This window comes from Panicum hallii, chromosome 4 (genome assembly GCF_002211085.1).
Source record: "Panicum hallii strain FIL2 chromosome 4, PHallii_v3.1, whole genome shotgun sequence".
Taxonomy (NCBI): Eukaryota; Viridiplantae; Streptophyta; class Magnoliopsida; order Poales; family Poaceae; genus Panicum; species Panicum hallii.
This window is the reverse complement of record NC_038045.1, coordinates 8,970,696-8,997,004: the sequence shown is the minus strand read 5'-3', so window position 1 is coordinate 8,997,004 and position 26,309 is coordinate 8,970,696. Positions and strand designations below refer to the sequence as shown.

The window sequence follows — 26,309 nt, the reverse complement described above, 5'->3', positions numbered from 1 at the left end:
CCTCCCAGCTTGCATTCTCCTCCGGAGATAAGCTTCGCCTGAAGTTTACCAGCCAAGTGTCTCCTAAAAAGAAGTCAGAGACCCCCATTTAAAGAGGTGTTTGACTTTGTGGCCTCCACGAGAGACTTGCAAGCTCGGTTTCAGTACAAGCATATGCCTCACAGTACACTCCTCCGTACCCTTTAATCCATTGCTAGTTCATCATGGGTGCTCCTTGGCATTTGACAGATTGCTTAACGACATTTATTGAATGCGATGTATTGCTCGAGCAACTGGCCATGCTTGAATATTGACATTTTCCGGTTACTTACTTAATCGTTTTGCTTTAATTCACAAGTGACCAACGATATAGTGCATATATACGTCCTAGCCTCCTAGTAGTAGGGCATTCAATCAGGACTCGGGATGCCTAGACTACCGAGTAGACTCGATTAATCGGCCTGATCGACTAAACCCGATTATGTTTTCTAATTCTGATCAAATTTATGGAGAAAGACGTAACATTTTCTTATCCAAATTTAAAAAAAATTTGAAACTTGTATGCTTTAAATTTACTACAAGCATTCCAAATAAACACCCCACTTCATTATACTACATGTTGCCTGAAAACTCAAAAAAGCAGGTGGAAGAACATGGTAGGGCGCTGACCGAGTTCTCTGCTTATGGGCCCCTGCTGTGTTCTGACAGGTACCTCAGAAAATCTCGCAGGCACTGATCATTGGCCTCGTCATTTCCAAACACTCTGGCGAGCTCTTTGGCCTTAACCGCAAACTCGTCGCCGTCATCCTCCACCATGACCCTCCTGAGGGCAGCTGCGACGTCCTTGGGCGCGAACGAGCCGTCGTCATCGTCCCGCGCCACCTCAACACCCATCTTCTTCTCCACGAGATGCCTGGCGTTGAGGCCCTGGTCGAACATCAGCGGCAGTAGCACCAGCTTGACGCCGTTCGCCAGGCCCTCGGTGACGGAGTTCCAGCCGGCGTGCGTCAAGAACACCCCGACGGATCCATGAGCCAAGAAGCTTACCTGAGGCACCCAGCCTCGGCAGACGACTCCGCGGCCGTTCACCCGCTCCTCGAAGCCGGCCGGCAAGCCGCCCGTGCCTTCTCCTCCGGTGTCGGCATCGCCGGGAGCCCTGAATGCCCAGAGGAACGGCAGGCCGGAAGCCTCCAAGCCGAGTGCGATTGTCTCCAGCTGCGCGCTTGTCAGCTTCGCCTCGCTGCCGAAGGCCGCGTACACGACGGAGTCCGGCGCCTGCCCGTCCAGCCACCGCAGCGTTGCCTCGTGGCCGGCGACGTCCTGTGCTGGCGGTGGAGGGAACAGCCCCACCGGGATCACCGGCTTCTGGTACAGCTCGGCGAGCAGCCGCAGCCACTCCGGCTCGAACTCCCTGCTGCTCCTGATGCCGACGACCTGGCTCCCGTGGATGGACATGCCGGAGCGGTAGAGCTCCGCCACGCCGGACACGTCCGGGACCGCGGCCGGCTTGAACATCTGGCGCGCCTCGTGGCCGCGGTACGCGACGGCGGTCGGGAAGGGCACGAAGTCGGGGACCTCGGTGAGATGCTCCGGTGCCGTCTTGGCGTACCTCCCGCGGCCCATGAGCGCCTCCGGGGGCCCGAAGAAGCCGAGCACGGCGGCGGCGTACAGGCTGAGGTACGCGCACGGTACGCCGTGCCTCGCCGCGGCCACAGGCGCCCAGTGCGCCGCGTAGTCGGTGAGGACCCAGTCCGGCCGCGACGGCTCCGGCGCCCGCAAGATGTCCGACAGCGCGCGGGCGAAGGCGGCGTCGTAGGCCAGGCGCAGGTACGGGCGGAGGTCGTCGGAAGGGAGGTCGATGCTCGCCTCGGCGCCCTCCGGCAGGTGCTCCACGCGCGGCAGTGCGACGTCCACCACGCGGATGAGGCCGGCGAGGTCGGGAGGGATGGCGATGAGCCGGCGGGTGTTCTTCGGAGTGGAGAGGAGGGTGACCCGGTGGCCCTGCCGAGCTATGCGCTTCGCGAGCTCCGTGAAGGGGAGGATGTGGCCGAAGGCCAGCCATGGCAGCAACACGACGTGCATGCTGCAGCTGTTGACGGCTTTGGCAACGGAAACCAGATCCTTTCTCAAGGAGATTCATGGATATGCTTGTGGATCCTCCAGTTTGAGTTCTCCCAATGCCACCATCAAATAGCAAATTGGGAACCAGCCAGTCACAAGCCACAACTCGCAACAGACCAATCACCGACCCACGCGGATGCGAACGTTTAAACAATTACACTCAAATAACTACTATTGTTCACCAGACATGGATGGTGGATGCTGCTACACGACAAACTAGACAGTGAGGTGCAATGCAACATGTCTCTTTTTCTGAACACCACAGGTTTTCTAGATCCGGTTTCTCCTTTTGTTGTGTGACTTTGTGAGTAGGTAACTTTCCTTTCTCTCAAGAGATGTTCAGAACATGTGGAATGCAAAAACAAATCAGAATCAGTAAATTGTGCCCAGCAGATAAGGCAGAAAAATGAGCAGAATTACAACAGGCAGCTTTATCAATCTCTTGTTATGCGAGCAAGTAACCCAGTGGGCGTTTGAACTGTTTTTATGTGACCAGATCCAATCAAATCGCGAAGGAGGAACCGCGTATCGAGAGGTGATAATCTTAGCTTTGTCTTCTCCAGTGAAGAGAGTAGCATCTCCTTGTACTTTTTGCGGTTCAACAGCGAAAGAATTTCCTTCCTACCCTGGTCAACATAACTAACTTATTTGTAAAAGATGGCCATATTAACAACTTTGAGAAACAGGAAATGAAATATTTGCCAAAGGTGCACAAACCTGGGATAGACCTTTCAATATGGGGCCAATTCTTGGAATAGCAAACCAGTAAATGTTTGGATCAATAAGTTGGCGTGTCTGGAAGGAAAAATGACCAGAATAAACAGTAATATACTGTTAGTACTTAGTGAGCACTGGTCACCAGAATCTAATCTTTTTATTATTAAACCAAGTGTAGCCATCAATTAGTAACTGATAGGCTTGGAAACAAATCATACAGGTAGTAAATACAGCTACATATGTTCTTTGAGTATTTGGAGTTGGAATTTGAACATAACTTTCATGAAATTATGGCCACGCTACCTGTGATAATGATCTTAAAACAAATGAGGAAATTACTTACTAAGAGACCAGCATTCATCAGCAGCGTGATATGTTTGTCTGTAACGTCACCACCGCGTGATAACAGTGAACACTGCAATGAGAGATATTAGATATATTCGACTATTATTTTATTTGAGTATAAGGTATCATTGCTGTGGTCTGCGGAAGTGTTACTAGAGTAACAGTGCACTACAATATCTTGGTTCATCAACTAGTTTTATTTAAGAAACTATAGACCAAAATGAAATGCCGACTTAAAGAGTAGCAACACAAAATTCCAACCGAAATACATGGATATTCTCAATAGCAAATGATAATGACCTCTGATCCTGCACAGAAGTAACTAAAACCTAATTCTTGATACTTACCAGTTCTAATTGATTTATGCTAACATCCAGTTTTGAAGGGACAACATATCTCTCAAACCACTCAAATACTTCACTACCATCTTGGTCTTTACCCCCTGACCGCTTAATAGCAAAAGCAACCTGCATATGATCAATGCAACAAAGAAACAGATAAATTAATAGTTTAATATGAAAAACATAAAGCAAATATGATGGATTTATGTATTGGTATTTAAACGTATTTATATATTATAACTAAATAGTATGAAAAGGAGTGAATATGATGAATTACATCACCGCTTTGAATGCATTTGTAAGAAAAATTACTATTCGAAGATAAGGCAAATATGATACCCATCTGTTATCAAATTTAAATGTTTCTCTTTCTCATAATCCCACCTAAGCAAAGCCTTACAGAATTCATCAAAAAAACATGCACCACTTATAAGTGTATAAGGATCAAAGTACAATTGAATACTGAAACAATCAATTAAATCTCTTCTTTATATACCTCCTTAAGCATTTCATGGAATCATTTAGCAGCCGGTAAAAGATAGGGATTTCATATGTTCAGGCATCTAAAAAAATGCTTAGATATAGCATAGTGCAACAATCTGATAAAACCATACAAGTAACAGCTGGAACTGAATTCACATAGTGACAATACCAGGTCAAAACTGTTAATTTGCTCTAATATTAGGTGTCGCCCTAAAAAAACTATTCCGTCCAATATTTCGTTGTTGACTGCAGAGGGAAATGTCTGCCTCTTCCCTTTTTACCAGAGAAGGTTCAACATGCAGCTGTTGACATATCTATGATGGTAATTTGTAGTCCAATAACTGTTATCTAGTATTCTAGTGAGCCTATAAATGCCAGGGCATAGAGATACCTGTTTCAAATAATCATCCATGAACATGATTGCATGATCATCCTGCCCAGAACTAAGTTTGAATACACGTAACACTTTATCTTTCTTGAATGACTGCAAAACAAGAAGCCTTCCATTTTTCAATGTCATAGTGATAACCAAGAGAAAAAATCTTTTCAGAAATTTAGTTTGTTGTTTGTTGTTTGTTGTTTGTTGTTATATCAAATCTCTGAATCTGGTCAGTGATAAACTTTAGCATGGTGACATGATAAATCTAGAACCAACGCAAAAATAGAGACAAGAAACGTCTCATTCCATAAAACATAGCAATGTACTGATGTCCCAGAAAAGAGCAAAACCTCCAAGTCTCTGTCAACTTGTGTTCTATCCTTCACACTGCTATACAGTTGTGACTGCAAAATGAATGGCTGCACCGCAACCTGCAAGTGACGGCAAAATAGGATGTAACTTACTCAGTACCAAATAAAAAAATTACAAGGAAACAATGAAACAAGTACACATGACTAACAAAGTTCACAATAGATTTTTATGATGACATTTTGCAGTTTCATAGTGCACCCCCTTCTGTTATTTCTATGCGTCAATTTTTTGGAATATTTATCTTACATGTAATCGAGAGTTCTTAGTGGATTTTTTTCTATACATTAATGATTTTGAAGTTATGACTTAAGGAGTTAAGGTTAAGTAGTTGAGGTGTTTCAAATAACAGGATAGGCACAGGCTAAACAGTAAGAGTCTAAAAGATACATGGGTATGGTGCAGCAGGGGAAATATCCTTCAAGCTGCAAAAGGTTCAGCATCCTAGTGAAACACACTTATAGCAGGAAAGCAGATGGCACTAAGATGCCAAGTAATTTTCTCTGAACCAATCAACCAGGTGAGTTCAACTGTTCAAGAAAAATAAATATCGTGAATGTAGGTTAAAAAGGTGATTATCTATTAGTGGATTAATTATTTGCAATTGCTAAGAGTATCAAGAACAAAACTTTCTACTTTCATTTGAACTTGCTCATTACATCTGTTTATATATTTTTAGACTGATTATTTTGCGCTTAAGAAATTGGTGGACCTAGAGTCAGCAACTTCCATTGAATTCCTTGTTCAACTTATTGACTTAAATCTTTCCTTGGTCTAAGAACATGGGTAGTTAGACAGGTGATGCGTTTATCAATTCATTAATAAGAAAACAAAGTCCAGATATATGTGAAACAAAACATATTCTTTACCAGGGTAGATTTACATGCCACACATTGTGTATATATACTCGACATAGTCCACACGGATTGCAACAAACTAAAATATGTTTCTGTGTGATCATATTCTCAATGATCTTAAAAGGATCAGAAAGATAAAACCATATTTTCAAGGAAGACAAAGTACCTTTTCCAGCTTCGGAAACTGGGTGCGCATCAATTGAAGAGCTATCATGGTATCATTGAATGTAAGATTGTCCTCTGCATCATCAGAACTGTTAAATAAAGTAATAGTTTCAGTTTTCATAACTGAAGACGCACAAGAGAGGGAATCAAACTGGAGAAAGAGTAGCACACACCAAGGCTTGAGCAGATTTGATCTCTGAGTAGAGAATGTTCATCATTATCATTAGGAGAACGTGGTCGCTTTTTGGAAGACAATGAATATGATGATGATGATGGTTCTGTCATCTTGATATGTTGGCTCTCCTTTTAATTCAGACAGATGGCATCACATGAACAAGATGAAATGTCTGTGTACAGTGCCAGGAGTCAGATCGTCTGTTTTGCATGACATAAATTCATCAATTTTAAGTAATCAGAGTACTTTACTACTTAGTAAGAAATCTTGCAAGAAATCGACACAAACAAAAGAATGGAATTTCAAGCTTGAATGGGAAAATCGAAAAATCATACATTTCAGGATGGTATGAACATGATTATGTACTGCTGGTATTCGTTACACACCATTATTCAAGAGAAGCAACTGAATTCGTATACTAAAACATCTTATGACAGCCACTGCTCACTTATTAGCAGGTCAAAATTAACCACTAATACCAATCACAGTACCCATTTCTTGTTCTTTGATAGGCTAATGACACTAATCTTATTCTTCCTTTGAGAGCCTCCTCACACTAAGAACTAAGCAACAACCAAGAACTAACCAAACTATAAGACCCAGCTTTTGCAGAGCCCCCACAACTGCATCTGCGTAGACTAAGCAGAAGCCAACAGCAGGTCCACGTGGCGCTGCACGTTGTCCCTGAGCCGGCGGAGCGCCCTGGCGAACTCCGGCAGCTCAGCCTCCCCGAGCGCTTCCACGTCCGCCTCCCACCAGAACTTCCCGCCGGCCTTGATCATGGCCTGGCGCACCTTCTCCCCGACGGCGTCCATCCGAACCTTCTCAGCCGCCACGCGCGCCTTGGTCTCCTCCGTCCGCCGCACAATGGCCTCCACGGCCCCGCGGTCCGCGGTAGCACTCACGCCGTCGCCGTCCTGAAGTAGCGCGAGGAGGTCGCCGTCGTCCTCGTCGCCGGGAAGCGGGTCGAAGCGGCGGAGGACGTGGTCGACGGAGGGGGTGCCCAGCGCGAACGCCCTGCCGCCGGGGGAGAAAACGACGAAGGCGACGTGCGCGCCGCAGAGGAGGGAGAGCTCGGAGGCCTTCTTGAGAAGCCCGGACTTGCGCTTGGAGAAGGTGACCTCTAGCCGGTCGGCATCCTTGATGAGGCGGATTTCGATGCGCTGCCGCCCCTTGCTCGGCCTCCCCATTGTCGTGGCTGCCCTGCTTATCAGGCTTCCTTCCTCTTCTTCTTGCCCCCAAGGCCTCTCTCTTTTCTCAGCAAGATGTGTCGATGCAAGGAAGGAGGCAGGAGGGAGGAGGAAGTATAAATAGAAGAAACGCTGCCAAAAATGGAGACGGGATCCGATTGGCGATTTCCTTCCTTCCTCCCTTCCTTGCGTGGTACGGTGTGGGGGAAGGAGGCGGCGGAGGTCGAGTCCGGCACGGACTCGACGTTAACGTTACTAAGGAAGGCAGGAAGCCAATCGAGGTCCTCAATTAATGGAGGAAAAACCAATCTCCTCCGCGCGGCGATTGCGGGAACAGAGAAAGGGAAATTCGGATTCGATTGCACATGCAGCAAATCCAGGGTGAGAAGATCCAACGCAAGAAAGCTTGCTATGCAATTATAAACAGGGCTGAGGCTTTTGACTTACTGTCAGAGAAGGAACCGCTCCAGCTTCAGATGGTCTCCACTCCTCTCCCCGCCGACAAAGGAGAGAAGGAAGGGCAGGAAGAGGGCGGCGGCGAGAGGAGACCTCCGGCGACGTGGAAGACAGGAGGCCTGTAGCTGGTTGGGGCGAGCGGCGGGGGTTGGAGGAGACGGGGAAGCAACTAGGTGGGCCGTGGGCCGGATGGAACAATTTGTCACGAATTTGGGCTTTTGTTTCCTTGGTGCTTCAATATAATTTCGTTATTACACCCTCAAAAAATATAATTTCGTTATTGGACTCTCCTACAGATGAAAAAAAAGATGATCCAACTGCTTAGTATATAGAGTATAAATCAATTAATCACCATCCGTTAATTAGAAAGTATGCATGAAGCAAGCATGCCGATCCGTCCAGGTTTACTCTGATTGAAACATGATGAAATAACTTGTTGCAAACTTGCAATGAAATAATGAGCCCCAACTGCTTCAACCATTATAATGAGAAATTGTAACCACGATTTCAAGGATGTTCAGGGCATGTTTCGAGAAGCTAAAATTGAGTGCTAAAAGCATCTTTAAAAAACTCTTTATATATATTTTTAGGAATAAAAATTTGGTTAAAAGATTACCATATAACAATCTTTTCAATTGGATATCTAAATATAGACTTCCTCTACTTCAGATTTCTCGCTAGCTAAAGTTGGAGAGCAAAAATTGCTCTCTAGACTGCGCACAAAATACAGAAAAGCTGTTGGAGAGTACAAAGATATAAAAAAATAATTTTTACTCAAAGACTCTTTAAATGATGATTTGGAGAGTATTTTAGAAAGGCTTCTAAAGATGCTCTAAACTTTAGCATATATTAATATTCACGCATATGTTAAAGTTTTTAAATCTTGATTAAAGTTTAGCCAACCTATTAATCTATTTGGACGAGGTACTACTACTTTTATCCATTAGCATACCGATCCGGAACGGACCTTAAGCACCTATTCTAGACGGGAGGACAAAAATGTTGATACGGCCAAAATGGCACATGAGTCGAGGGCTTTAAAGAGCAGTACGAACTTTCATTTTCAATAAATGAAGTGTCATAAAGCAAATGTAATGAGTCGGCGACAGAGTTATGGAGAAAAAGAGAAAAGCTTTTATCCGGATCAAGAAAGGATGTACATTACTATTTTCAAATTATTGGAAAGTGGAAACCATTGGACACCACACTAGGGCTATTAGTTTTATTTTCACGCGGCCTGCTCCAATCCCATGCGACTAATTTCATTGAGGCGACTAGTTTCATTGCAAGCGGCACAACATCATACGGAGTAGTAATTAAATGCTTTGGCTTACCTAAAAAAAAAAGAAACTTTGCTTTGGAGGTGTATGTTTCATTCATAGTTTCGAAACAATCTAGATGGTGTGGTATCCTACAAACCACAAAATTGATCAAACCCAATAAAGGTTTGCATTTGAGGGGCGTTTCATTCATGGTTTCAAAATAATCTAGATGATGTGACATCTTGAAAAGCAACGAAATGAATCAAGCCACCAGAGTAGCCTAAATAGCTTGTCAAATTAATGGCAGTCTCGAGAGGACTTATTACGGATTGAGTGGCAAATAAATATCCAACTAGAGTACACAAAATGCATTGCCTCGCCGATACAATTTCTCAACCATGATGATCACAAATTCACAATCAACAATCACTCAGAGGAAATCCGCTATCACAACAATGCACTGTACTCTGTACATTCCAAAAGAGAAGACCTCCAATCAGATGGAGCTCCATCCCTTGGCAGCCGGGAGAGGAGGGATGCTCTGCTCATTCCTGAAGAAATCATCAGGATCCACCATGGACTTCACAGCTGCCAACCTCTCGAAATTACCTCTGAAATATTTCTCCCCCCAAATCCTCGCCTTCGCGTAGCTAGTCACGTTGCCCTGCAGCTCATTCGTCCCAAGATCCAGGTCCCTGTAGTTCACATACCCAGTTCTTGGATTCTTGGACACATACGGCTCCATCTCCCTGTACAGCCCTCTGACCCAGCTCATCCGCTTCTCCAACGCCGCCGTGCCGTTCTCGAACCAGGAGGAGTAGTACTGGAGGTTGTAGAGGTTCCCCTTCCGGTGCGGGAACGGCGTCGCCGACGGCGAGATGCTGGCCATCCGGCCGCCGTAGGGATCTAGGATGAGCAGCCCGGCCTCGGGCTTCTCCAGCCACGACCATGTGCTCTCCCACACGCGCCGTGGAATGGGTTCTTGCACGTAGTCGGACTTGGCCTTGACATACCGACCTGTCTCCCCGATCCTGTCGAGGAGGAGCTCCAGCGGCTTGGAGCTGGAGTAGAAGGCGAAGTAGACGGTGGATTGGATCCAGCTGATCTCCTCGCAGTCCGCTCGCGCCACGCCGAGGTCGGGGAAGTGTGCTCGCATGTGGTCGAGGAGGCGGCTGCAGCGTCCGAGGAACAGGGCTTCGAACTGCGCGTGCCGGCTCTGCACCACGACGCGGAGGATGAGGTCCCGCGGCAGCGCCGGCGCGATTTCTTGCCATTTGGTAATGAGGTCCGAGGCGGACTGGTTTCTTGACCGGCGGACGGTGAACACGGTGACTGTCTCCGGCACGGGCACGAGGCGGAGTTTCCAGGACAGCACGACGCCGAAGCTCTCGCCGCCGCCGCCGCGGATGGCCCAGAAGAGGTCCTCCCCCATGGTGGTCCGGTTCAGGAGCCTCCCTTCGGCGTCCACGAGGACGGCGTCGAGGACGTTGTCGGCCGCGAGGCCGTACCTGCGCATCAGCGTGCCGAACCCGCCGCCGCTGAGGTGCCCGCCGACGCCGACGGTGGGGCAGACCCCCGCGGGGAACGCAAGCGCGCGGCTGGCGGCGCCGACGGCGTAGTAGACCTCGCCGAGCGTGGCCCCCGACCCGGCCCAGGCCTCGGCGCGCGCGGCGTCGACGCGGACCTCCCGGAATGCGGCGAGGTCGAGCACGGCGAAGCGCTCGCGGGGGTCGAGGGACGCGTAGGAGAGGCCCTCGTAGTCGTGCCCGCCGCTGCGGGCGCGGATGCGGACGCCGTGGCGGCGGCCGCAGCGCACGGTAGCCTGCGAGTGGGCGGGCTCGGCGGCGGCCACGATGGCGAGCGGCCGCGGGGTGCCCGGCGCGACGTAGCGGAGGTTGCGGACGGAGGAGCGCAGGAGCGCGTCGTAGGACGGGGACGCCGGGGTCTGGAGGAGGCGCGGCGGGACGCCGGCGGCGGCGAGGCAGCCGAGGAACGAATCGGCGGCGCCGGAAGCTGAGGCGACGGCGATGCTGCTGCTGGAGAGGGAGCAAAGGGCGACGAGCAGGTGCAAGATTCTTGGTGTTCTTGCCATGATTGAGGCGAAAGGTGCAAAATTGATGCGTACTGAAGCCTGGAGGGGATTTCGTTCAGTACACTTGTAGTACTTGATTTGCCACATCGGCGGCGGCCTAGACTGATCTATCGGCTGTTCTGGTCCTTCTGGAGGATTGGAAGTATGGAACGCATCTCGATTCTACTACTGCATAAAACCCATGGCCTTGTTTTGGATCTATCAGGAAATGTACCGTGGCATTATAGTTTGCACTATTCCGAAATAAAAATAAGAACTAAAATTTAGCCATGAGTGTCTGAGTGAAGCCAGCGACTGAGAGCATGAGCATGTGGCCACGCCATGGGATCCGAGCGACTAAGAGGTTGTTTGGACGTGGTCACTAAATATTAGTATTAGTTCTATTGTACCGGATATTTGATTCTAATTAGAAGTATTAAATATATATTAATTACAAAATTAATTGTGTAAACGGAGGTTAATTTACGAGATGAATCTAATAAACCTAATTAATCCACATTAGCACATGTTTACTGTAGCACATAATCAAATTATAGACTAATTAGACTTAATGGATTCATCTCGCGAATTAGCCTCCATTTTGTGCAATTAGTTTTGTAATTAGTCTATGTACTAATTAGTGTCTAAACATCATAAACATCAGATATGTTAGGGTCTAAAGTTTAGTCGAGGTGATCCAAACAAGTCCTAAATTAGAGCAACTAAGGTTGCGCGCGCCACGCTAGATTGATTTTTATGCTAACATTTGTATTTTTTACTTGGAAATAAATTTATTTAAATAATATTATTTATTATTATTATTGTTTTATTGAAGTGGTCCAGACCATGATACTATCATTTTTATTATCATACTCTTTGACGTGAAACATGAATTCATTTTCATGATAAAGGGGAGGTTAGCCGTGGAGAAATGTTTATTGAATGCATGATAACCTTTTTCCTTTAGTTGTATTTTTTCATCATAAAATTTTAAGTTTTCATCCATGCTACCTCCTCCTCTGCTAACCACATGATTTTTCCAATAGATTGATGGCATTAATTTGTGCCTCTTGATTTTCTTTCCCTTTTATTTACATACAAATCATGGTTGTTTCTATTTTTGTTTCAAACATCTATTTGAAATAAAGTCTTATTTGATCATTTCAGTCCCAAAGCCATGTAAAAACTAATGGCTAATATACCTAATTTATTATTTGCTAGGACTCAATGTGAATATTTATTTTACTTAATTATTTAATTCTAAAATTATTGGAAAAATATATAGGAAATATGTTTTCGAGATGCCACATTTAATCTATTAGCGATCACCTAACTTGCTAGGAAAATCAATTTCTTCCTCCCTCTCTCTCTCCATCTCTCCTCCTCCCCTAGCCTTTCTTTCCAACTTATAAGTGGCGTACACTGTTGCCTACTGCATCATGTATTCCCATACAATGCTGAAGCCTCCATCTTCCGCTAGGTGTTTCAATCGCTCATTCTTCTTTCTTGCAAATGCACTACTAATCTTTGTTCAGTCTGCTCCTAGGTTGGTGGATCTCCTCGCCGCCTCTTCCTCACGGCATACCATTGATCCTATAAGATGCACTCTAGCCTTTAGACAATATGCACTTGATCTTTTTATGTTCATCATTTGTGTTATTTTTTTAGTCTCTTACATGATTATTTTGAAGCATAGTAGATTTATTGTGCATAATAATATGCTACATCTTCAAATCCTTGCTTTGATCTTTTAAAAAAAATACTAACTCTTAGCTTCATTATTCGCCTAGTCGGTCACTCGTCTTGTAACACCAAGATTTTTTGATGATTTTTTTGAAAAAGTATTTGTTGCATTTATTTGATTGCGTGTGTCGATTAGTTTTGTCTTACTTTTTTAAACTTTCTAGTAGGGATGGGAATGTGAACGCGAATATTCGAAATATTCGATATCCGTATCCGCTTAACATATCCGTATCTGTATTCGAATTTAATATAGCAGTAAAGTGGATACATCAGAATCCAATTTTCATTATTTTTCTCTATCCGATTCCACATCCATATTTGATAATATCTGACACTATCCATATCCGTTTTGAGTTGAACTATTTAAAAAGTTATATTTATTTTCCATAACCAATATTATTAATTTTTATAATAAAGTTATAAAAAGATTAAGTTTATTCGTAAGTACTCTTGTTTTATCTATTTAGGGGGAAATTACTTTTATAAATTTTTATTATATATTAATTAAAAATATTTATATATTTATTGAAAATACGTTTCTATTTCTAGTTTTATTTTTTATATATTTATTTATTAAAATATTTATTGACAAATAAGCTATTTTTGACAAGCTACCTTTGTTATATTGTCATATTTTAGTTTGTACATATATAATGATTTTATATTCTAAAACTATCAATAAAGAAAATAACTAAATGTTATCCTATATCGAGTAAATATCCGAATTTGAATCCGAATTCGAGGCATCCGTTTTGCATTCGTATTCAAGAATATTCGAATTCGTATCGGTATTCGAGTTAAAATATGGTAAGAGGTGCTATCCGAATCCGATTCCATACATATCCGATTGCTTCCATCCTAGTATATATTTATTTATCTAATTTTTGAAATTTTTTCAGCTGAAAGCTCTTAGAGTCAAAATTTGTGAGAAAACCAAACCATTTATTAAGATTGTGACCTACTATAGACACTCCACACTATTGAACGGCCCTCTCCAAGGTCTGTGCTATACCTGATGAGCTGGCTCGTACTACTACTCTAATTAAGCTATGGCCTTTGGCACCTTTAACGTTAATTAGCGTGTGCCTGAGAACCCAACGGTAATTACTTATGCCCGTGGATTTTTACCATAGTCTACTATCACAGTCGCTCTCCTCTCTATCACCATTTGATAGCTTTAATTAATTGTACCGCTCCCACCTAAGTCTCATGCCCATCCATGGGCACCATGCTTACTACATCCAAGAACCAACGTCCCGAATGCTAGGTTATTGACGAACCTCTTTTCTTAAATCAGTCGACATCTCCTTCTCTACTCATTTTAGCTTCTCATCCGATGCCATGAATGCAAAATTTGACAGAGGCAAAATCGAGCTTGTCTTCTATGACTTTTGGCTGGTTCTTCATCAAAATCGTCTTCTGATTCCCTCACAAATTCACTTCCCTCTTAATTTTTTTTTCATTATACTACTCCATCTCTTGTGAATCTAGAGGCACATTTTTTCGCTGAACCATCACCGAATTCATTATAGCTACACCAGTTTGACCACATTTACGTCGCTGAAACTGAGGAATTGGAACATACATCTGCGTTTAACTCATTTTCCTTTATATTTTTATATGCTAGGGACCGGTGAGCATGTTTTAATATGCTAATTCAAATTGCGACACCCCAGGCATCTATCTCTTTCGTATCTTCTCATGTATTCTCATAAAAATATAGATGTCATATATTAGTGATTTGAACTGAATCCATAATTTTCTTATTTTTAATTTAAATTTAAATCTAATTATTAGATTCTTTGGTATGGCATATTTGTTTTCTTTTACGAAACATAGTATAGAAGCATACGCCCACATACGCTTACACATGCTCACCCCTATGAATACTAACTCTACAAGCTCCTTGGAGAGACTATGCCGGCATATTCTCGAGATTGATAAAGTCACTACAGGCGTCTCGCTATCGAGGGGCACATCACCTACCAGAGAAAGAATAGCGCAGGTTAAAATCTGAAATAAATCCAAGAAAATGCGAGCACTCGTGCCGGCACGAGTCTAGAACTCAAACCGGATGGGCAGGTTCCACCATAAGAAACCTTACCAGCTGGGCTAAGCTCAGTTTCGCATTTGGTATGAACTTTTTAGGCTTGTTTAGACCGTTAAATCTTCATAAAATCCAACGGTGTATATACTCTTTTTTTCCGATTAACGTGATAATTTCTAAATACTTTCAACGAACGTGGTTGCTTCTTTAACACTATGGCCGAGTTAATTTTCAACTTATCCTGCGGATCAATCTCGTTAGAGTTCACGGTGATCTTCTATGTGTGGAGTTCATGTCTTGGTTTGTTCCAATGTTTTGCTTCTATCTAGCTTTCATATTGCTTTGATCCATCTCTTCATGTGTCGCGATCGTGGCACTCTCTCTGCTCACACTATTTTTTTCCTTTTGGCCTGGCATTTGTTTTAGAGAATAACCTTACCACTGGTGCACTCTATATGCTCGTGCTCCTGTACTTCCTGTATGCACAGATTAAGCTTCTTAAAGTTTGGTTACCATGTTGGTGATTTCATAAAACTCACTGCACTAGCTTTCAAACACAGTCAGATCCTCTGGTTCGGCATCCTTGCATTGAGACGACGACATGCTGTAAAAACAGGTGGTACATCGTTCTTTTGATTTTGTGAAAAAAATACATCGTTCAATACATTGTTGCGTCAGTGCAAAGTATTTTGGTTTCCAAAGCCTGCTAATACCTTTTCCTCCCTGATGGCACCAGAGCAAACTTGCACACCTCTCCAATCACACGGTTATTCTACTCTCACAATGAAAAGCTCCAGCCCTCTTGAAAGCCATGGATAGACCATTATGACACGTTAAGTAAATATACGGTAAAAAGTTGTATATGATATTGGTTACAGAATCAATGTTTCCTTTTATTTATTTAAAATCCATATGAGATTTTGGCTCCTAAATTCATTCATATAGAAATCAACTTTCATTATGTTTTTGTTGATCGTATTATACATGGATTCTTTGGATCAATCTTAGACCGTTAGATCTTCATAAAAATCAACGGTTTATATTCTTCTCTTTTTTTATTAATGTGCTAATTTTTAGTTCTTCTCGACGAACGTGGTGACTTCTTTTAATACTATTGTATTAAGATAATAGATAGACTTGGTAATAATTTGTGTATAGAACAGAAGGCATTAGATCATATGCAACATGCTATCACAAGTTGTGGAAATTGGAATGAATTTTCAAATGGCTATATCATATTAGTGGCCGCTATTATACTTCATCCAGTTCAAAAATCTAAATCAGGTAGTCAAAATGCTAGCTTGAGTTATGTTAGTTTTAATTTTTTTCTCACATATGTCGTCTCTTCATAAATTTAATTTTGACATTTCAATTTGGATATTATTGTTGCAATTCTTTTATGTATGTTAAGTTAAACCTCTAATGCTCCTTTTTCGGAATAGTGTTGTCAGTGTTAGAACGTAAAATCAGAGCACTAGCCATCATCCACTGGCCCTCAGATAGTTATCAGCCGACCAAAATATAATCCAACCATACAAAATGTGACCTACCCACTTATCGTGCGTCATGTCATGACCCCTGCATGCTTCGTGGATCTTCAAGGAGGGAGCACACTTTGTAGATCTCCCGTAACTCCTGCCCCTGCATGGCATTGGCCCCACAATGGAGAGAGGGCCAGAGATGAGTGTTCGAAGGAGATAAGGATATTGGAAGATAGTATATGCAACACTAAAAACAAAAATCTACACATTTGACAAATTATCTATGAAACATCAACAGATAAACTTTTTCAACATCAAAAATATGAATTAAAACCAGCTCATGGCATGCATATGAAGAAATATGTCCGACAACCTCATGCGACATCTAAAGATATATATTGCAACGTCCCAAATCAAAAGTTACAATATCAAATATAAACAATCTTGACCAAATCAATCATTGCAACAACACAAATCGTCTCTTTCAACATCTTAAATAATGTTTTGCAGCATCCCAATTCACATGTGTGTATACCAAATCCACTCGCCCAGAGTAGGCTTAGACCTTTCATCCCAAACTCAACAACCAGCATACAAAACCGTACACCACAACATCACAAATTACTCGCCACAACATCACGAAATCAACCATGCCTATGTAGCAATCTAGAAAAAAGGAGCGTATGAATGGACTGTCATTGGAGTTGAGAATGAGCACAATGGCGGAGGCGAGGATTAAGGTGAGTTCTAGAGAAGATCGAGCGCCACCACAAGGTGGTAGTAGGCCGAACTGGCTCGTTACTCCTCGAGTGTGTTTCACTACGACATCTGGTATTTGCGTCTAGTGCCTGCCACGTTGCACCAGCCATGCCACATATGCCCCTTGACACAACCTGCTATTGTTGCGGGAGTCGCGCCAGATCTAGGGGCGTTTTGCAGCGGGAGCTCAGGGAACCTGGTGCTGGCATACTGGATAAAGGTGAGCGCGTGTTCTTTCCTCAAATGAGAGCTGGAGAGAAAAGGAATGCGGAATTAGTGGTGAAGTTGCGTATAATTTTCTGATGTCATCGATGTAGGTCAGCTTTCAAGCATTACCATATCAAAAATATCTTTTGAGTTTCCTATTTTGAATAGAGATGCAAATAAAATTTTGTTATTGTTGTTATCATTTATTATTGGTCCCTTCAACAATCATTTATTATTGGTCCCTCCAGAGAAAAATTTAGGCGCAATTTACTCCCTAACAATTCCAATTAGTCCAATTTACCCTCTAATTATATTTTTTTTTGTTTCTCCAGAGGAAAATACAATTCTGCATGAAAAATATTCATGAAAAAATCATAATGTATTTTTCTAGCATAGAGCGTCATATTATAAGTTATATTGCAAAATTTAAAGTTCAAATTTTATTTGTAAGTGGAGAAATAAAATCTCATTAGTGGGTAGATTGAACTAATTGAAATATTTAGGGTAGCAGTTTGAGCCTAAATTTTATTTAAGGGGTTAAGTGGACAAAGTGAATTTTGAGGGGAGTAAAATAGGCTTTTCCCTATTGGGAAAAAAGTCCAGTTTACACCTTCAAACTAAGCCCGATTTTCAACCTTCACCTACAAAACCGGATAACAAACGCCATCCAACTGCCAAAACCGAATAAATTTGACCCTTTACATGGTTTTAAAGGTGGATTTTTGTTTTATAAAAAATAAAAATATTCAAGTTTAAACTAAAAAATTCATAAGTAATTTATTCTAAATCAAAAAATATAAAATGTGTGGCAATATTTTTCTAAAAATATAATTTATCTATTGGCACTCTATTTATCAGTTATTCGAATCTAATTTTTTTGTGTTCCTAGTATTTGTTTGCTTTTAGTTATGCCTATTGTTTTTAAACAAATAAGATTCAAATAGAATAAAAATGGTATTAATTTTATATTTTTCTAATTTAAAATGAGTTAGTTTTATTTTTTAATCTAATCAGAATTTTTGAATTTTTTTAAAAATACAAAACCATCTTTGAAACCACCCAAAGGGTCAAACTTGTCCGATTTCAACAGTTGGATGACCCTCGTTATCCGGTTTTGTAGGTGCAGGTTGAAAATCGAACTGCTATGATAGTTCGAGGGTGTAAATTGGATTTTTTTCCTTTATTATTATTAGATTAACGAATTAGTGGGTTGATGTTTTTTGTTTTTCGTGAGTTCTAGAGTTTTCTTTTTAGTGCATCTTGTGTGGATTACATTGGAGAATAAGACTCCGTTTAGTATTTAGCAATAGTGAAATTATTCAACTATTTTGGATGAAAAGATATCTTAGTAGTTTTCCCCCTTGAAATACACTATATTGTGGATTTTTGCTGCCCATTTTATTTTCCAGTCGTATAATATATTTCTTATGCTGTGCCGAACCGTCTGACTCAAACGTGCATTGCACATCTAGGCTGGCAATAATCGTTCCCCACAACACCTGCTAAAAAAAAAATTCAAGAGTCCTATATAAAGAACTCAATAATTGCCTTTCTACAACAAGCCTTTCCGGGACGACGGAAGCGGAGGAATGCTCTGCTCGTTCCTGAAGAAGTCATGGGGATCCACCTTCGCCTTCACCGCGGCAAGCCTCTCGAAGTTCGCCTTGAAGTACATCTCCCCCCAAGCTCTCGCCTTCTCGTAGCCACTCACGCCACCGTCGTCGTCGTCGTCACCGTTCACGCCGAGGTCCAAGTCCCTGTAGTTCACGTACGCGCCCCTGGGATTTTTGCTCACGTACAGCTCCATCTCCCGGTGCAGCCCCCTGATCCACCCGATATGCTTCTCCGCCACCTCCGTCCCGTTCTCGAACCAGAACCCGTAGTACTGGAGGTTGAAGAGCTCCTGCCGGTGCGGGAACGGCGTCGCCAACGGCGACACGCCGCCCATCCTGCCGCCGTAGGGGTCCAGGATGAGCAGCCCGGCGCCGTCCTTCAGGAACCAGCTCCACGCGCTCTCCCACACGTGGCTCGGGACGGGCTCGCTCACGTAGTCTGACTTGGCCTTGAAGTAGCGCTCCGGTCTGGTGCCCCGGTCCAGGAGCAGCTCCCTCGGCTTCCCTGTGCCGTAGAAGGCGAAGTAGAGGACCGACTCGATCCACGTCATCTCGATACAGTCCCGCGGCGTCACGCCGAGCTCCGGGAACCTCCCGGCCATCGTCGCCACGAGGCCGGCGCACGTGCCGAGGTAGAGGGACTCGAACTGTGCGTCCTGGTTCTGGAGGACGACGCGGAGGAAGACGTCGCGGGGCAGCGCTGGCGCCACGCGTTGCCACCTGGTGACCAGCGCGGTCGCGGACTGGTTCCTTGGCCGGTGGACGGTGAACACCGCGACGGTCGCCGGCACGCGCACCAGCCGCAGCTTCCAGCGCAGCACGACGCCGAAACTCCCGCCGCCGCCGCCCCGGATGGCCCAGAAGAGGTCCTCCCCCATGGCGGCCCTGTCGAGGAGCCTCCCCTCGGCGTCGACGATGACGGCGTCGACCACGTGGTCCGCGGCGAGGCCGTGCTTCCGCAGCAGGAGCCCGAAGCCGCCCCCGCTGAGGTGGCCGCCGACGCCCACCGTCGGGCCGACCCCGCCGGGGAACCCGAGGCGCGCGCTGCGGTTGGCGATCGCGTAGTACAGCTCGCCGAGCGTAGCTCCGGAGCCGACCCACGCGGTCCGGCGCCCGGCGTCGACGCGGACGGCGCGGAGCGCGGCCAGGTCGACGACGGCGAAGGGGCGCGCCGCGCTCAGGGCGCGGTAGGACAGGCCCTCGTAGTCGTGGCCGCCGCTGCGCGGGCGCACGCGAACGCCGTGGCGCGCGCCGCAGCGCACGGCGGCCTGGACGTGGGAGGCGTCGGCCGCCGCAACGATGGCGACCGGCGTCGGGGTCGCCGGCGCCACGAACAGCAGGTTCTTGATGGAGGACTCGAGGACGGATGAGTACGACGGGGACGCGTTCGTGTAGACGACCTGCGGAGGGAGGTCGACGGCGAGGCAGCGGAGGAAGGACGCGGCATCAGACGACGGAGCAGCCGGTGCAACAGAGGCCGCACGGTGCAGGACGGCGAAGAAAGCCGCGAGGAATGATAGTGCAAAGCTCCGCCGGACAATGGCCACCATCTTGTCTGGATCGAGCTTAGCTTGAGGTGAGGCAGGTTGATTCACCGCTGCTTAGCTATGAATTCTGAAAAGCAAGTTGGCAATGGAAATAAGCAGATGGCAAACTGATCGATCACAAGCTGGAACCAGCAGGAGGATCTTGATAGCACGATTTGCAGGGAGGAGAGTAGTGACGGCGCACGACTGAATTAATCCAGCAATTTTTTTTATCGGAAACGGAGAGCTACGTTTCTTTGTATTAAGATAGAAGAAAATAGGTTCGAATTACACACCACATCACAACTTCGTGCGCTGACCCACCTTTTGTTAGATTATTATAAGATAGAAGTCCGGGCCTAGGAACACAGCACAAAAGCTGACTGCTCACTAACCAAACAACCTAGCTCTGTCGCAGCCACCATCTCAAGCCACAGCAGAGATGGCTCTGCGCCGGCCCACTGCTGAGCTTATCCCAGTGTTGGGGAATAGCTCCTTGATTGCTGAACGGTATTTTGGCTGAAGAGAAGCCTTGTACACGGCATCATAGGCCTTCTTGCCAGGTCTGCAGGTCTGCCAGCAATTTAACATGGCAGGTCTGCAGCTTGGATTTGTGTCTTGGCCTGAAAGCTGCCAGCGAGACCGAGTCTAACGGAGAACACGAGAGCGAGTATTGTTTCTTGAACCTGATGCGACAAATGGATGTTTGGTACGTTTTTGTCCTGAGAAAAGAGGGCAGAGCCTGTCGGTTTCGCTTTACCTATCGCCTTAGACAGCCATAGTTCAAATAAGGGTATTCGTTTCCACCCTCTAAACTTTAGACCCATCACATCAAAGAGAATCTTGCTATTTAGAAGTATTAAATAAAATCTGTTTATAAATTTTTTTCACAGCTGTGTGCTAATTCGCGAGACAAATTTAATGAGCCTAATTAATCCATAATTTGCCACAGTGATGCTACAGTAATTATTCGCTAATCATGAACTAATATACCTCATTAGATTCGTCTCGCGAATTAGCACTAGCATTCTGCAATTAGTTTTGTAATTAGACTTTATTTAATACTTCTAAATGACAAGATTCTCTTTGATGTGACCCCTCTAAACTTTAGGTACCCGGAAACGAACACACCCTAAATAAAACAAGCAAAAATACATGTGGGTGGTGTAACATTCATGGTAGTCGAAAGAGTCTCCTAGCAATGTTTCACCTGCTAAAGTAGAGAGCTCATCTGTGCCAAAAAGACAGGATTCATATTAAAATCCTAGTTAAAAGAACCCATTTCATATCTTCTTAATGACCGAATTATAAGGCATACACTACTACACAATAGTTCATCACAAACACCCTATCACCACCGGTTTAAATCGACCCGTCGGTGATAGTAGGCATCACCACCGGATTGTATTACGAACCGGGTCGTATTACGAACCGGTGGTGATAGGTTCAAAAGATATCACCGCCGAGTCCTAATATGAACCGGCTTACCCACGTACGACCTGACGGTGATGCAATCATAGGATGCCACCTGTCCCAAACCAGCGAAACTTAGCGGAAGCACTACAGGCGTAGCTGGGTCACCACAAACATCGCTTTCGGGCTAACATCACCGGTGAACATTAAGAAATAGACATATTATCTTCGAATGAGCATAACTCTCTAATCAAGCATCATATTTTAAATCCATTTCCACCATTATGTTCCTTGTAAAGAGATCTACAAAATTAGATCCATGTTTGATGAATTTTGAAGCTATTTCATATAACTATCAATTTATGTCGAATATGTAATCACAACATATGTACAATCTGTGTAACAATTTATGTTATATTTTACAAATAATAACTTGTCCTGCACGTGCAATATATGTATATATATAGGCATAGCAACTTGTACAGCGTAGTATTTGTATAATTTGTATAGAGTTTTGTATCAACTTATTAATATCAATTTGTGTATAGAATATGTGATAACTTTTACTTTGTTACAACTTGATCGTGCATGTAGAAACGACTTATGTAGAAATACTGTATCAACTTACGTAAAAGATGAATGTCTAGCAGCAAAAATTTGTCATGACAAGTAGTATATATGAACCGGCTGCATTGTAGATAAGTACATGAAATAGTAACAGGCTGCCTATATAACTCATCAAAAAACAAAACTTTATTATTAACAAACATTGTACTATGTTCTTATTTACTTGGAGAGCACAATTGGACCCCAGCAAGCAGCTCCTATATGCCATGGAAAATAATGCCATCCACACACTAATTAACAAACTCTCCATGCAATGCAACTTAATCTCAACGCGTGCAATGCAGGATCGGTCTAATTACCAACTGAATGAAGCACGTAAGTACGACTCGGCGCTCCCTTTGTGTCTCCGTGGCGCGGTCGGATGGATCGATGATGATGATCTAGTAGCAGCAGCAGTACTACTGGTTGCTCATCATCACTTGAGCAATGGCGGGATGCTCTGCTCGTTCCTGAAGTAGTCCTGCGGATCCACCTTGGCCTTGGTCCTGGCGAGCCTCTCGAAGTTGCCCTTGAAGTACTTCTCCCCCCAGACCTTGCCGCTCTCGTAGGTGGAGACGTCGCCGACCACCTGGTTGACGCCGAGGTCCATGTCCCTGTAGTTGACGTACGCCTGCCTCGGGTTCTTGGTCACGTACGGCTCCATGAACGCGTACATGTCCCTGCTCCACTGGTTGGGCTGCGCCCCGGAGCCCTCCCCGAACCAGTAGTTGACGTACTGGATGTTGAAGAGCATCCCCTGCCGGTGCGGGAACGGCGTCGCGTCGTCGGCGATGGAGCTGATCTTGCCGCCGTAGGGGTCCATGATCATCACCCCGGCGCCGGGCTTCACCAGCCAGGTGAAGATCTTCTCCCACACGCTCCTGGGGATGGGGTCCCGCACGTAGTCCGACTTGTACTTGCCGAAGGCCCTGATGTTGGAGGTCCTGTTGAGGAGGTCCTTGACGGTGCCCGTCTTCCCCAGCGGGATGTAGGGCACCGACTGGATCCACGACATCTCGTTGCAGTGCGTCTGGTTCATCCCCAGCTCCGGGAACCGGGCGTTCATCAGCGGCACCAAGTCCTTGCACGTGCCCAGGAACAGGGCCTCGAACAGCGCGTCCTGCCCCATGGCCAGGATCCGGATCATCAGGTCCTCGGGGAGGGACGGCGCCACCTGCTGCCACTTGGCGACCAGGTCGACGGCGCCGTCCTTGACGCCCTTGTGGATCTGGAACACCGTCACCGTGGGGGGAACCGGCACCAGCTTCACCTGCCACGACACCACGATGCCGAAGCTCGCGCCGCCGCCGCCGCGGATGGCCCAGAACAGGTCCTCGCCCATGGCCTTCCTGTCCAGCAGCCTGCCCTCGGCGTCCACCACCTTGGCGTCGATGACCAGGTCGGCAGCGGTGCCGTACTTGCGCAACATCATGCCGAAGCCGCCCCCGCTGAAGTGGCCCCCGACGCCGATGGTCGCGCACACCCCCGCGGGGAACCCGAGCTTGGGCGTCTCCTTCGCCACGGCGTAGTAGATCTCGCCCAGCTGCGCGCCGGAGTCCACCCACGACGTCGCCTGCTTGCCGTCGATGCGCACCTGCCGCATCTTGGACAGGTCCACGACGGCGAACGGCTCCGCCTTGTCGGACCGGTACGACAGGCCCTCGTAGTCGTGCCCGCCGCTCCGGACGCGGAGCCGCATGCCGTGCTTGCGCCCGCACGACACGGTGGCCTGGATGTGGCAGGGCTCGGTGGGGGTGATGATGTACAGCGGCTTCACCGTCTTGTCGGACAGGAACTTGAGGTTCCGGATGGTGGAGGACCAGACGGAGCCATACGCCGGGGAGCTCTTGGCGAAGAGGAGGCGGGGCGGGACGGTCTTTGTGAGGCACGAGAGGAAGTCATCCTTGCCGGGCGACGGCGCCGGCGGGCCTGAAATGGCGACGTGGAAGGAGGAGGCCGACAAGGCGCACAAGAGGAGCGCCAAGGCAGAGGCCCTTGATGAAGATGTCGCCATTGTTGGGGGCAGTGTTGGGTGGCCACAAGGACAGGGCCCTGAGGTTTATATAGAGGCTTCGAATGGGCAGCTTGCTTCTCCGGCTCCTACTCGCGCGGATGCATCGATTGATGGAGCGGTTACCACTTGGAAACTATACCGAGGAAGGTGACTGGTCAAACGCTGCGTTTTTACAGGGTCTGTGCCGGACGGGATTTCTTGCAGTTGCAGGTGGGGCGCGGGAAAGCTGGTGAAGAAGAGACACGTAGGGTACGGCATATTCGAGTTTCTCTGCTTCTGCTTGGTCAAAAAATACAAAACGATGGAGAGGCATGCAGTGCTACGTGGAGGTGAAGAAGAGGCAACACTGCAAATAGAAACCAAGGCCGTAATGGATGAGCTAAAGCAATGGAGAAACCATAGGTAAAATGCTTTCTTGGTTCAGATTTCGCAATTTCAACACAGTACATCCAAACTTTCAAATTAAAATCTCCAATTCTTTGTAAGTTGGAAAAAATATTTCCAGACTTTCAATTCGAAAGTTTTAACATTTAGTTGTCGATACCTATAATTAAGGTATTGAAACAAAGAATTGATCCCATTGGAGTATGGATGTACCCACAATACTTCAAATTATGATATTCACCATCTACACGCATGCTTCTGATGATAAAAAAATGTGTGCTCATGGCGTATGTATGTTTTTCGCAGGGTCCGTCTTCTAGGTGCCCAACACTCAGATTTGTATGATTTTTGATTTTCGAGCCTCCAATCCTTCTTCCATGAGTATGGGCCTGTTTAGATCTGCCCGTAAAGGCAAAAAAATTTCGCCTTTACGGCCTTTTCGCGTTTAGGCATCTAAACGGGCCGGTCCGTTTAATTTTGCGTTTGGGCATCGGGCCGCGTGCATTCTCTCCCGCAGTGCTGCTGCTCCCCTCGCCGCGCCCCGCGTCCATTTCCACTCGGCCCGCTCCGCGACTCCGAACCCTATCTCGCTCGCCCCGTCCCCCGCCGCCTGCTGCTCCCCGCCGCCGCCGTGCCGTCCGCCCCGTCCCCCGCCTCCTGCTGCTCCCCCGCCGCCCGTCCCCCGCCGCCTGCTGCTCCCCAACCTGCTGCTCCCCCCGCCGCCCCTCCCCCGCCGCCTGCTGCTCCCCCGCCGCCCCTCCCCCGCCGCCCCTCCCCCGCCTGCTGCTCCCCCGCCGCCCCTCCCCCGCCTGCTGCTCCCCCGCCGGCCCTCCCCCCGCCGCCCCTCCCCCCGCCTGCTGCTCCCCCGCCGCCTGCTGCTCCCCCGCCTACTGCTCCCCGCCGGCCCTCCCCCCGCCGCCGCCGTGCCGTCCGCCCCCTCCCCTGCCGCGGCAGCCGAGCTCCAGCATCGCCGTTTTTGCGTTTACACTTTTTGCGTTTACACGCGATCTAAACACCTGTAAATGCAAAAAGGTGTAAAGTTTTACACCTGCGTTTTTGCGTTTACACTTTTTACGTTTACACGTGATCTAAACAGGCCCTATGTATACCTAACAGTCGGTCTTCTCTGATGCTGGTGACCGTCTTCCGTGACCTCAAGCTGCAGCATGCGCCTCTACCACCTACTTTTGCAAATTTAGGGTGCTTCTATCTCCTCTCTGCACCCTCACACATTGTCGTTTCTTGATCCGACGCTAAACCATCGATGACGACATCCTCATCCCGACTTTGTTGTGGGGGCCGGGGGGGTGGCGACGACGCTTCAGCCATGGTGGATGCAGGAGGATGGAATCATGCCGGTTGAAAGACTAGAGTAGCCATATATTTTCCTTTATATATATAAGTAAAAAAACAGTCTATTTTACTCCTCCACGTCCGTCTCAAATTCTTTTTTAAATAATATAGTATGTTTTGCTTTACTACTTTACTTAAACCCATCTAGGTGTTACACCCGATCTCATGTTCATCTTTTGCTAGTACCGTTCTACTTTTGGAGGTGAAACAACAGTAGCAGAGAGCTAATGGAGGTGAAACAACAGAAATATTG

The 26,309-nt window shown here is 46.2% G+C and overlaps 6 protein-coding genes across 9 annotated transcripts; all 6 read right to left on the bottom strand.

Moving 5' to 3' along the window:
- Window positions 1-544: 544 nt before the first annotated feature.
- LOC112889385 (putative UDP-rhamnose:rhamnosyltransferase 1) lies at window positions 545-2,107 on the bottom strand. The gene has a single exon (XM_025955977.1). It carries the CDS (start codon window positions 2,059-2,061, stop codon window positions 661-663), a length of 1,401 nt encoding a protein of 466 aa, XP_025811762.1. The 5' UTR covers window positions 2,062-2,107; the 3' UTR covers window positions 545-660.
- Window positions 2,108-2,409: 302 nt separating this feature from the next.
- On the bottom strand, window positions 2,410-7,743 carry LOC112889386 (serine/threonine-protein kinase 19). 4 transcript variants are annotated; one of them, XM_025955980.1, is made up of 9 exons: window positions 7,569-7,740; window positions 5,930-6,131; window positions 5,758-5,831; window positions 4,716-4,796; window positions 4,378-4,470; window positions 3,510-3,629; window positions 3,161-3,232; window positions 2,818-2,895; window positions 2,410-2,726 (listed from the first exon to the last, which is right to left on the bottom strand). In XM_025955980.1, exons 2-9 carry the CDS (start codon window positions 6,039-6,041, stop codon window positions 2,535-2,537), a joined length of 822 nt encoding a protein of 273 aa, XP_025811765.1. In that variant the 5' UTR covers window positions 6,042-6,131; window positions 7,569-7,740; the 3' UTR covers window positions 2,410-2,534. The 4 variants fall into 4 exon arrangements, with proteins under 4 accessions (XP_025811765.1, XP_025811763.1, XP_025811766.1 ...); XM_025955978.1 differs by having other exon boundaries at window positions 5,930-6,103; window positions 7,569-7,738; XM_025955982.1 differs by having other exon boundaries at window positions 2,696-2,739; window positions 5,930-6,103; window positions 7,569-7,743.
- LOC112889387 (agamous-like MADS-box protein AGL62) lies at window positions 6,320-7,579 on the bottom strand. The gene has a single exon (XM_025955983.1). The coding sequence runs from the start codon at window positions 7,119-7,121 to the stop codon at window positions 6,570-6,572; it is 552 nt and encodes a 183-aa protein (XP_025811768.1). The 5' UTR covers window positions 7,122-7,579; the 3' UTR covers window positions 6,320-6,569.
- A 1,437-nt stretch (window positions 7,744-9,180) lies between the features above and the next one.
- LOC112888516 (berberine bridge enzyme-like 8) lies at window positions 9,181-11,111 on the bottom strand. Its single transcript, XM_025954741.1, has one exon. It carries the CDS (start codon window positions 11,016-11,018, stop codon window positions 9,336-9,338), a length of 1,683 nt encoding a protein of 560 aa, XP_025810526.1. The 5' UTR covers window positions 11,019-11,111; the 3' UTR covers window positions 9,181-9,335.
- Window positions 11,112-18,512: 7,401 nt separating this feature from the next.
- LOC112888606 (berberine bridge enzyme-like 18) lies at window positions 18,513-20,823 on the bottom strand. The gene is made up of 2 exons (XM_025954859.1): window positions 20,611-20,823; window positions 18,513-20,374 (listed from the first exon to the last, which is right to left on the bottom strand). The coding sequence occupies exon 2, from the start codon at window positions 20,308-20,310 to the stop codon at window positions 18,700-18,702; it is 1,611 nt and encodes a 536-aa protein (XP_025810644.1). The 5' UTR covers window positions 20,311-20,374; window positions 20,611-20,823; the 3' UTR covers window positions 18,513-18,699.
- A 1,918-nt stretch (window positions 20,824-22,741) lies between these two features.
- On the bottom strand, window positions 22,742-24,319 carry LOC112890818 (berberine bridge enzyme-like 8). The gene has a single exon (XM_025957679.1). It carries the CDS (start codon window positions 24,317-24,319, stop codon window positions 22,742-22,744), a length of 1,578 nt encoding a protein of 525 aa, XP_025813464.1.
- Window positions 24,320-26,309: the final 1,990 nt, after the last annotated feature.